General features: G+C 41.8%; 1 protein-coding gene and 1 long non-coding RNA gene across 2 annotated transcripts; both read right to left on the bottom strand.

The window, feature by feature from the left end:
- Positions 1-229: 229 nt before the first annotated feature.
- LOC129744193 (uncharacterized) lies at positions 230-935 on the bottom strand. The gene is made up of 3 exons (XR_008736847.1): positions 756-935; positions 473-626; positions 230-402 (listed from the first exon to the last, which is right to left on the bottom strand). It is a non-coding gene; the product is annotated as an uncharacterized LOC129744193 (long non-coding RNA).
- A 2,939-nt stretch (positions 936-3,874) lies between these two features.
- On the bottom strand, positions 3,875-10,409 carry LOC129741830 (uncharacterized). Its single transcript, XM_055733622.1, has 2 exons — positions 4,843-10,409; positions 3,875-4,205 (listed from the first exon to the last, which is right to left on the bottom strand). The coding sequence occupies exons 1-2, from the start codon at positions 10,407-10,409 to the stop codon at positions 3,875-3,877; spliced, it is 5,898 nt and encodes a 1,965-aa protein (XP_055589597.1).
- Positions 10,410-11,501: the final 1,092 nt, after the last annotated feature.

Below are 11,501 nucleotides of genomic sequence, written 5' to 3'. Positions count from 1 at the left end.
TTTTGTGGGTTAAGTCGTTTTATGAGTTTTCCGCGAAAACTCATAAAATGAGATTTTGAGGAGAACTTGGATTATGGTTATTTTTTAAACGTTTTCCAAATGTGAATAATGGTTGAAAAACAACCGTTTTTGGAAAAAAGGGTCGAAATTCTTTCTTTTAAGGATTGAATGAAGATTTACGTAATGAATTACCTATTTTGAAATGTATTAAAATTAATAATTCGTCATTGTTGTTTTATTTAATTAAAACGATATAGAATTAAACTAACAAGTTACATCTTTTAACATGGATTAAAAAACATTCATTCTAACATAAAATTATTTTTCCATCGATGGTTCACAACTTCGATTGAGGTATGGTCACGTATGATGCTGTACTCTCCCGGCTTGGGGATCCTACAACTTAAAAGGAATAATTTCTAATCCGGTTCCTTTGCAGGGCTACTGGTTAATTGCTCGTAATAAAACATACCTCTTGAGCTACTGCAGTCAAATCGTGATTCGGGAAATATCAAAATTGAATTTTAATCCACCATTTGCCGAGGATCAAGTTCCGGATCTTGCTCCAGATCGTCCGACTTACTCCGGAAGATGAAATCGCATGCCTAGACGACCATGGGGAATGACTGGGAAAATAGAAACTATTTTTTAGAAGAATCAAAACAGTTAAAAACAAATTTTGCAAAATTTATATCATCCCGCTTTTTAATCGCGAAATTTTCTGAAGACATCCAATAGTATATGAAAAAACTCACCTTTTCTCCTGCTTTTCTTCTTTAAACTGGGATCCAATATCCGGATCTTCCTTGTTCCCATCGGTTGGTATATTCGGCACATTTTTCCACTGCACCATTTAAGTTGAAAATCCGACGATCACAGCGCATTTCTTATTAGTGAATTGCAAGAGAATAACGAAGCATTGTTTAGACGAAAATTACCTGACCCGAATGTAAAAAAAACAATGGCGGACGCGGAACGAAAAATGTTAATCATCATTGAAATTTTAACCATTATTTTGTGTTTCCACAAAAACTTTGAACATGCTTAAAATTTAACATTTTATTCTGGTTCAAAAATAACAATTTTCGACGTTTTGAAAAGAAAACCATAAAATGGTTCAAAAAAACTCGAAAATGGTTATAAAAAAACGAGCGTGTGAGGTCAGGCCTCTTGTTTTCAGCAATGATTAATTGCGAACTGGACACAGCAAGAGGAACCAAAACTAACAATGTTATTGTTCTGATCATGGCAGCAGAAGTCTTCTACTTCTGTTACCGGGACCGATAGTTTTTATGCCGGTGGAACCGATAGGAAACCGTAAGTTTCAACAGTTTTCATAGATGAAAGGACTTTCTTAAAGTTTCATTTCACGGTTTAAGCACCAGCTAGAGGGATCGACCTCCAATTTGTATGGAGATTCTCGTCAAAAAGTATGAAACACAACATAACACTCTTTATGTTCTAAAATATGCTATAATATGCTATAAAGTTCTGAATTACAGAACTTAAAGTTTAAACAATGAGGAACAAGGAACAAGAAACCAAGTTTTAACAATGAGCTACGAAGAGGATTGTTGTGAACGGTGTTCTGGAATTTGATTGCAGTTCTGTTTCTGCCGTTTTACGCTGTTTCTGTTCAGAAATGCTTTGAGCGCTGTATAGAAGAATCCATTCTCCGTCGATAATTTGATAGAAATCAGGGATGGTAGTTTTGGCTGCACTGGATTGTGCTAAACGCGAGACGTTTCAAAGAAATTTTTAATTTTTTCCTGCTTCTAAGTAATGCTGAATTAATTCTTTTACATGCAATCGTTAAATAAAACGTGTGTGGTTGCTTTAAGTGAAAAACTGTTGCAAAATATCTAGTAAGTTCGGAATAATTTGCGTTTCAATTTGTGTGATTTGGTCTCTGGATGACGTTCTGGTGCGCGGGACTGAGCTAAAGAGGGAAGATACGTCATTGATCACACAAGTTGTGCAGCCAAGGATTGAAATTGTGGTAATTTGTGGCAATTTGTAAGGTAAAATGAGAAGGTTTGAATTAATATTAGAGAAAATAGTATTCAGAGAGAGAGAGAGAGAGAAAATGTTCGAATTATTGCAATTTGTGAAGCAGTTATGGAATTTTCCATTGCAAAGAATTCTCTCTCTATTGCAAACCCTCATTCTGACGTCAAATACTAGAAAAATTACTTGTATTAAAAATAATATCAGTTGGCACTGATAGTGATTAGAGTGTCCATTTCCCGGCCATTTTAGCGTTCCCGGGAATCGGGAAATCTGACGATCCTTTTCCCAGGAATTCTCGGGATCCCTGATAAAATTGAAAAAGATGATCTTAACCCTCTACTGCGTACGAATCCTTATCAATATGGTATTTTTTAAATCTAAGGTAGTATTGCTACACTCAGAAAAATACTATTATATATATCATAAGATTCTCTTATGAAGTGGTGCCATAAGAAAAATCTATGAAATTCGTAAGATTGTCTTATGAAGCGAATGAATTCTTCAGATGACCACCTGCTTCAATGAGAGGTTGTTGTTTTTCATAAGAGGGTCTTATGGAAACAGAAAATTTTACGTTTGAAGAAAAAATATCAAGAAAATTGATGTTAAAAATGATCAGTTTATTTTCTAGGTAATTTGTTGTTTGTTTACAATAACATCATGTGTTCCGGATCGTCAAAATATACACAAATTGTTCTTCGAGTGGACTGTATCACTCTGGGACGATCTGGGGGAACACTTCACAAACGATACAATTGTTTTTCCGATGTTCCGTGGGCGCAATGACGACTACCCAATTGACCTCTTTTTGATGGCTTGAGGTGTAGTGATATGATCACTGGGGATTGATTTCTTCCACTGAATAAAGAACGACCGATTTGGGACACTTTAGTTTTATTCCCACTTTAACTTTGCGATACCGACGGGGCAATAAAATGATTGGAGGCGATGTTGATGGTTTGGAGGTTGCTGCGAACTGATTTTATTTTGCTATGTTGATAAACAGATCGTGCCACGAACACGATCACACGATCGATCGTGGAGAGTGAGTTCTCAGGAGAGAACTCACTTTTATGCTCAGTCGCTAGGGTGGCTCTTGCTTTATAGCAACTGTTTATGACGTTCCAAAACACGCCGGCCCCCTTGAAACCATACGGGTTTCGAAACAAAACATTATAAACATCAAAAACTTAAATGCTAACAATTATTTGTAATGCTTATTAACTAACGTTATACAAAACAACAGAAATTCTTCACTCTTTACGATTTTCGAAAATATTTGATTGACAAAAAATTTGCTCGTGTACGCGCATCTTGAAAACACTTGCGCGACCAGGTCGCATTTGCTCTCTCCTCTCCATGCTGTGAAGTGAGTGGTGAAGAAGAATTGGACGATTGCTGCTGGCTGACACAAACACATTCGCTCGATGTTTTGATTGGCTGCTGGCTGGGTGAAGTCCGAAGAAAATCAACCGAAGACCAAATTGGTAGTTTTTGCCGTGAAAACCATCACAATTTCGCAGGTAAGTGTACAATACGATTAGCATACGGGCTGCAGCTGATGGATTTCTTACATTTCGTTTGCTCAGATGATGCTGCTGCAGTGCTGCCTGCAGATGAGTACCATTCGACGGGTGGTGTATTTTTGTTTCTCGCTGCTGTTGGTTAGATCCGTCACAGGCTGGCGAACAGCAACGAAAACCATAGGCCGTGTCGATTTCTCGTTTTGGGTATGTTTCAAAATGTACGAAAGGTTTTAAAAATTCATTCATTTTTTCCATTTTGTAGGCGATAATGAACGCTGATCGATTGGTGAGTATGATGCATGGCTGTTACCGGAAACCAATGAAGCTGGATGATTTTTTTAAGCGTTGGTTGGAGCATACAGTGGGTGCTTTCGAACGATTTTTACAGCCTGTCGACATCCGACCAGAGGCTGACTTTTAGCGATGATTTGCGGTGTGCCAACCTGTCGACTATCGACCGGAGGTTGACACAGGCCTTGTGTTACACCGATGTGAACCACACCAACCTGTCGAAATTCGACCAGAGGTTGATACGTGTGCTTGACAAAATATGCATGGACCAAAATGCTCGTAATGATGACCAACGCTAACCCGTCGACCTTCGACCAGGGGTTATCTTCACTGTGTAACAAACAATCAACCTGTCGACCTTCGACCAGAGGTTGATATCTGATTGACCAATAAATGGATGATCAAACTGATGAAAAATAGTTGTTGATGGATGTTTCCGGAACCGATGTAGGAAAACAATAACTGATGACTGCCTTTCGATAAAATATGACCTCCGTTGACTTAGGGAACCGTTGAATCTTCTTGCGTAACTGGTGTACACTTGTGAGCCGAAACTGATGATGCCGTAAAGTACCCGAACTGCAATGCCGTGATGAGAGAACTCCGCAGTGCGTGTGCTAATTGGACTGAACTTGTGGTGCTAGGCCAGACCGGAAGTTTTGTTGGGTCAGACCGGATGTTCTCGGTTGTGGGTTGTTGGAGGCATCGGTTGTTCAAGCGGTCGGGGTCATGAAAAAGAAAATTTTTCGAAGGGCTTTAGCGGTTTTTTTTTTTTGAAAACTGCAACATGCATCCTTGTACCAATTTTAAAGTTCAACAAACATATTCTGACATAAACTGACATACATGTACTGACACATTTCCGATATATGCGGATTCTGACGATAGTTCTTTCTGACATAATATTCTCTGACAAATCGTTTTCTGACAAACATTCTGACATAAACTGACATTTTTCGCCCAAATGCGAATTCTGACGATAAGCTTTCTGACATAATATTCTCTGACAAATTACTGACTCGTGTTGTCGACATTATTGTTGTCGCGGATGGGAAGTAGGCAAATTTTACTAATGCCTCGGTCGTACGTGCCATTTTGAGTTCGAACTGAAACTACTCTTACTTTACCATCTTGCCCTCTGACTACGTTTTCAATACGACCCAATGGCCATCTCTGAGGTGGACAATTCTCTTCTTTGAGTAAGACCATCATTCCGATGTCTAGGTTCTGCTGTTCCTTTGACCACTTTGTACGATTCTGAAGATCCGACAAGTATTGCGTGTTCCACTTTTTCCAGAATTGTTGTGTTAGCTGTTGAGCTCTTTGCCACATGGTTAGTCGATTTGTGTTGACATTAGTAAGATCACGATCCGGAAGTGCTGTCATCGGACGTTGTACCAAAAAGTGCCCTGGTGTAAGTGCTCTAAAATCTGACGGATCGCTACTCAACTGGGTTAAAGGTCTCGAATTCAGTACTGCTTCGATTTGAGCTAATGATGTAATCATTTCATCAACGTTCAACGTACGCAAGCCAACCGATTTTTTGAAGTGGGTTTTGAACGATTTAACTTGAGCCTCCCATAGGCCTCCAAAGTTGGGCGTACGTGGCGGAATAAACTTGAATTCGATTCCTTGATCTGACGCATCTCTGACTATTGACTCTTGAAATTGTTTGGAGTGAAACATTTTGGCCAATTCTTTGAGCTCTCGACTAGCTCCAACGAACGTTGTGGCATTGTCACACATGACAAGCTCTGGTTTCGACCTTCTGCCAACAAATCTTCGAAAAGCGCCTATAAAAGCTTGCGATGTGAGGTCCATGACAAGTTCTAGATGCACTGCCTTAGTGACTAGGCAGACAAATACGGCAACGTAACATTTAACAGGGCTTGCTCGGCGATTCGGGTAACTGACACAAAAGGGACCACAGTAATCGACTCCAACTCGACTGAATGGAAAAGCTTCGGTGACTCTGACTGCCGGAAGGTCGCCCATGATTTGTTCAACGACCTTAGGTTTGGCTTTAAAACATGGAACGCAGGAGTGAATAACGGTACGAGCTAAACTTGCCATGTTTGTAGGCCAAAATTGCTCTCTTACGCTTGAAATTAGAAGCTGTTGTCCAGCGTGAAACTGTCTCAGGTGGAAATCTCTGACGATAGAGACTGTTAACGGGTGGCGATGATCGAGAATCCATGGATGCTTGCGAGAGGCTGAAATGTGCGCATGCCTTAGTCGTCCTCTTGCCCGTATTGCCCCTTCGTGTAAATATGGACCCAAGCCTGCAATCCGCGACGACGATTTGACCTCTCCGTGTTTCTTGAGATCACTTAACTCAGCTGCAAAGCTTTCAGCCTGAGATAAGCGGACGAGTGTGAGCGTTGCTTCTGATAATTCTGCCTGACTGAGGTTTCCGACTATATGGTTATTCCTGTTCACCTTCTGAGCGTTGTGCCGAAATCGTTTGAACAGAGCAACAATTCTGGTGAGACTGATGAAGGAATGATGTAGTTCGAAAATTTCGTTTGTTGGAGCTTCGTGAGTCACAAGAGCAGTACTAGGTTTCTCTTCTAACAAGGATGCATCGATTTCTGTGGAGCTTTCGTCGTTTTCTGTGGGCCATAACTGCTGCTCTTGTGATAACCAGGTGGGACCGTCAAACCATAAACTCTGTTTAATCAACTGCTCAGGAGACGCACCGCGTGAAATCAGGTCTGCGGGATTTTCGATTCCGGCTACATGATTCCATTTTCCGTTCTTAGTGATGTGCTGAATTTCTGACACTCGGTTTGCGACGAACATCTGCCATCGTGATGGTGGAGAAGCAAGCCAGTGCCTGACAATCATTGAATCTGTCCAAAAGTAGGTCTCGACGATGTTTGGGTGGACTTGAGTGAACCTTTCGTATAAATGACTGAGGACCAATGCAGATGATAGTTCCAGACGTGGTATAGAGGTTTTTCTTTTCGACTGCTTCAAGTTTTCTAGAGGCGCCACTCTAGACTTCGAGGTGATTAACCGTACCGTGATCGAACCATCTGTTTTGACGCAGCGCAAGTATAGGCATGCACCATAGGCTTGTTCTGATGCGTCGCAAAAACCGTGCAACTGAACTGACTCAAGAGTTGGACTAAATCCGATCCAACGAGGAACTGAGATATACGCTAAAACCAACAAATTCTGCTTGTACTCGATCCAAAACTTTTGAACGCTCTCATCCAGAGGCTCATCCCAATCTTTCTTCAGGCGCCACAGTTGTTGAATGAAGATTTTTGCCTGAACAACAACGGGGCCAACTAAACCGAGTGGATCGAACAAGCAAGCTGCGTCTGAGTGCACAATTCGCTTCGTTATCGCTGATTCTGACTTCCTCATCTGAGGAAAACTGAAACAAAACTCGTCTTCTGACGTATCCCACTTCATGCCGAGTGTTTTAACCGTGCTGCTGGAGCTGTCGAGTTCAAATGTTTGCCGTTTATCAAGCATGTGATTAGGAAGCTTCGATAAAATCTTGGAGGAATTCGAATTGAACTTTCTTAGGTTAAATCCTGCCGAATCGGTGAGAAAAGTTGTCTCATTGATAATTGCTTTCGCCTCCTCAAGCGTGTCGGCGCCTGTGAGGCAGTCATCGACGTAAAAATCTTCGAGTATCACTCTCGATCCGATGGGATGTGTTACAACATTCTCCTCTCCGAGCATTTTTAAGCATCTGGTTGCCAAGTAGGGAGCACTTGCAGTACCGTAAGTAACTGTGGTTAGCTCATATGTTTTGATTGGGTCATTGGGTGAATCTCTCCATAAAATACGTTGTAAATGCTGATCTGGAATCTGCACGCGAACCATCCTGTACATTTTCTCAACGTCTGCGCTGATAGCATATCGATGCAGACGGAAGCGTAGGATGATGGACATTAAATCGTTCTGAACAACTGGGCCCACCATCAATCCGTCGTTTAACGAAACGCCGGTTGAGGTGCGACACGATGCATCGAAAACTACGCGTAGTTTTGTGGTTGTGCTGTCCGGTTTGAGCACGGCATGATGCGGCAGATAATAAACAACGCTTTCTGACTTCTGACTAATCTGACAATTAAAATTCTGACTCGATTCGTTCTGACCTTTTTGTTCTGTCACTTCTCGCATATGACCCATTAACATGTACTCATGAATGAACTCGACATACATGGCTTTCAACTCGGGATTTGCATTAAAGCGCTTTTCGAGACCAATGAAACGTCTCATCGCTGAATTTCGTGAGTCACCGAGTTGTTGGATTACACCAGGCTTCTTAGGCAGAGTAACTAAAAACTTTCCGTCTGAATCACGACGTGTGGTACTTTTAAAGTGCTCTTCACATGCTGATTCCTCAATAGAATATGTGCTTTTGTTGTGACAAGATTCTAACTCCCAGAACTTTGAGATTAAGTCTTCGAGGTGGGCTGAAGAACTTACAAAGGTGGCTGTCCTGTGAGAATTGTTTGAGGTATAATTAACCGACTGCATATCTGACTGATTTTCTGACACATTTTCCGACTGGTGTACCGACATTTTTCCAGACACAATCCATCCGAATACCGAATTCTGCAAACTTGGACCATTGTCAACAAACCTCTGACATCCTTGCTTAAGCAGCTCAAAAAAATACTCTGCTCCAATAATCATGTCTATAGATCCCGGTTTCCAGAAATCTGGATCGGCTAACACAACATTCGGCAATGAATTTTGGAGTTGGATTGGCACTGGTTTGATTGGCAACGTTTGAGTTATATTGGGCAGAACATGGAACCGAATGATTTCGCAGAAGCTTGAGATGGTGGACAAACGTGGCTGAATTTTTGCTTCTACAGCTCTTCTTGAAGTGACCGAGACATTGCCTATTCCCTGTACTTTCAGAGTCTCTGAGGACTCGTGGAGATTGAGTTTCTGTGCAAAGCTACTCGTGACGTAGCAGAACTCTGAACACGAATCAAGTAAAGTTCTTGCAAACGTGTGATTCCCATACCGATCTTCGACGCGAACAACTGCTGTCGACAACAAAACTTGCTGACTCAAGCTTCCATTGGATTTCTGACTGATTTCAAAAGTGTGCGAAAGATTGTCTGTGGTGTGTTGTGGGTTGACTTGTGGGTTGGGTGCTTGAATGACTGGGTACGAATTAGTAGATGGTCGACTTGTTTGATTGTGTGTACGCTGTGGACGTGGGCTTTGCCTCCAATGGTTTGATTCACGCTGATTGGCAGAATCGGGTCTATTGCGCGATGGTGAAACGGAGGAGGAGTAATTTGGTGAGGTCGGCCGAGCGAAATTACGAGAGGATTCGACATGGAGAAGTGTGTGATGATTAAAAGAACATATTTTGCATTTTCCTCTGGTGCAATTTATGGCAAAATGATCGGGTCTTAAACAATTCAAACACAAGCGACGTTTTTGTACTTCGGAAATTCTTTGTGGAACTGACCAATCCTTCATATTCGAACACTGGAAGATGTTGTTATGGCGTTGTCCACAAAAGACGCAACGTTCAGGTGGCTGCGAGGTGAGATGTGTTGTTGTGTTCCTGAAGCGTCGATACTCTGTCTCAGGCGAGCCTCTTAACCGGTGATAGTGTGGCTCAGAAGGATTGTTGGCAACGAGGGATTGGAGAACCAAGCACTGGTCTCGAAGGAAGTTCATCAAGTTGGCGTAGGTGGGCACTTCCTTTGAGTTGTGATGCGTTTCCCACTGCCGAAGAGTTACTGGATCCAATCTCATGCTGACCATGTGAGCTAATAATGTTGACCAGCTTTCCGTTTTTTCCCCAATCTTGTCCAGCATCTGTAAGTTTTTGTCGAAGTCACTGATGAGGCGATTCAGCGACTCACTGTGCTCTCGGCGTATTGGCTCGATCGCAAAAAGCGCGTCCAGATGTGCTTTAACGATGAGCTTTTTGTTTTCATAGCGCTTTTCCAAAACGTTCCATGCCACCTGGTAGTTTGCTGCCGTGAGTTCAATTGAGCTGATTTCTTGGAGTGCTTCGTCCGTCACCGATGACCTCAAGTATGTGAATTTGTCGATTGGGGAAAGCTGGTCGTTGTTATGGATCAGGCTCTGGAACATGTCGCGGAATGTGACCCAGTCTCGAATTCTTCCACTGAAATGGGGCAGCTGGATTTCAGGAAGTTTTACGCGAGACATAACCGAACTTGTAGATGTTTCTGACGATTCAACTGACACTGGTTTCTTACATTTGAAAGCTAGCAGGGAAGATTTCGCTGCGCAGTAAACTTCTTCGACCTGGGACGCAGCTTCGTCAAAATCTGCCTCACGCTTGGCAATTTTGGATTTCACTCGTTTATCGCGCTGTCCGTCAGTTTCCTTTGATTCAGGCTTTAATTCGAGGTCTTCTTCGTCCAAAATCACCTTGATTTTTCGCTGAACGACGTGGAATCTCCTCATGGCATCTTCCAACAACTCTAGTCGAACGTCGATTTGATTCTCATGCCGTTCCATCGAAAAAGTTTCGACAAACCTGGCCACTCCATTGATAGTTCGCTTTAACTGCCTGTCTTGCTCCTTGAGCTCGTTGAAATCGACGTCCTCCATAATGATCTGACTAAAAAACTGACTTGGATTCCAAAAAACTGACTTAATTTCCGACACAAACTGACCTATTCCAAAATTTCAAAAGAAAAATTGGAATTCCGGAAAAAGTATATAAAAAAAAAAAACTTTGATTTTATTACGTCGACACGCCCGCTTGTTTCAACTGCACTAATAAATTGCCAATCACACACAAATTTTCCAAAATTATCAAAAATAATTAAATTTGGAATATATTTTTAACACCGACACGACCTAATGATCTCCGCTGATCATTAAATAATTATGCTGACACAGGTAAAAACCACTGACTTGAATCAACTCTCACTGATTGAAAAATGATTGCCGTACGCTCACCTTGACTTTGAATGTATAAAAAATCCGAATTTTGTAAATCTCGACTCAACTCAACGTTCTTTCTAATCAAAAACTGTACCAAAGCGCCCGATTGACAAATGAAATGATCAATGATATGATGTCAAGAGAACCCATACGAAATAGCGAATAATGATCAATGTTTAATCAAGGAATGCACACAATATCGAAATAAAAATGACCAAATTTAAGGGAATGAAGCACCTTTGATGAAATTTTTATTACCCACAAGTTTCAGACAGAGAAGCAAAACACCACCAATCATGCACACTTTTACTTCCCTGTTGTATCCTGTTCCGACTTCGTAGACCCAGGAACGTTCCGACCGAATCTGATGCAGGTATTGTTCGCCCTCCGTGATGCTTTGTGTTGCAGCAAAATGGTGTTCCAGTGATGATGTGATGTGAATAGCGCTAGGATGCGCGATGGCGTAGCAGCGATGGCGTAGCGGCTTGATGCTAGCTGAAGTGCAATGGCCGTGCACTGATGCCTCTTGGTAGGCTTTCCGGATTCTCCCGTCGGGTTTACTGGCCACTTATCCGGCTCGAAGGACCAAAAAATGTTCCGGATCGTCAAAATATACACAAATTGTTCTTCGAGTGGACTGTATCACTCTGGGACGATCTGGGGGAACACTTCACAAACGATACAATTGTTTTTCCGATGTTCCGTGGGCGCAATGACGACTACCCAATTGACCTCTTTTTGATGGCTTGAGGT

The sequence above is a fragment of the Uranotaenia lowii genome, chromosome 2, assembly GCF_029784155.1.
Source record: "Uranotaenia lowii strain MFRU-FL chromosome 2, ASM2978415v1, whole genome shotgun sequence".
Lineage (NCBI taxonomy): Eukaryota > Metazoa > Arthropoda > Insecta > Diptera > Culicidae > Uranotaenia > Uranotaenia lowii.
This window is presented reverse-complemented; position numbering and strand designations above follow the sequence as displayed.

What these genes read in the sequence shown, in the direction of transcription:
- LOC129741830 (XM_055733622.1), bottom strand. Translation starts at nt 10,409, where the DNA reads ATGGAGGACGTCGATTTCAACGAGCTCAAGGAGCAAGACAGGCAGTTA. An exon ending in AATGTCGACAACACGAGTCA is followed by an intron (nt 4,206 to 4,842) that starts GTAATTTGTCAG and finishes TTGGTCAATCAG; the next exon opens with ATATCAACCTCTGGTCGAAG.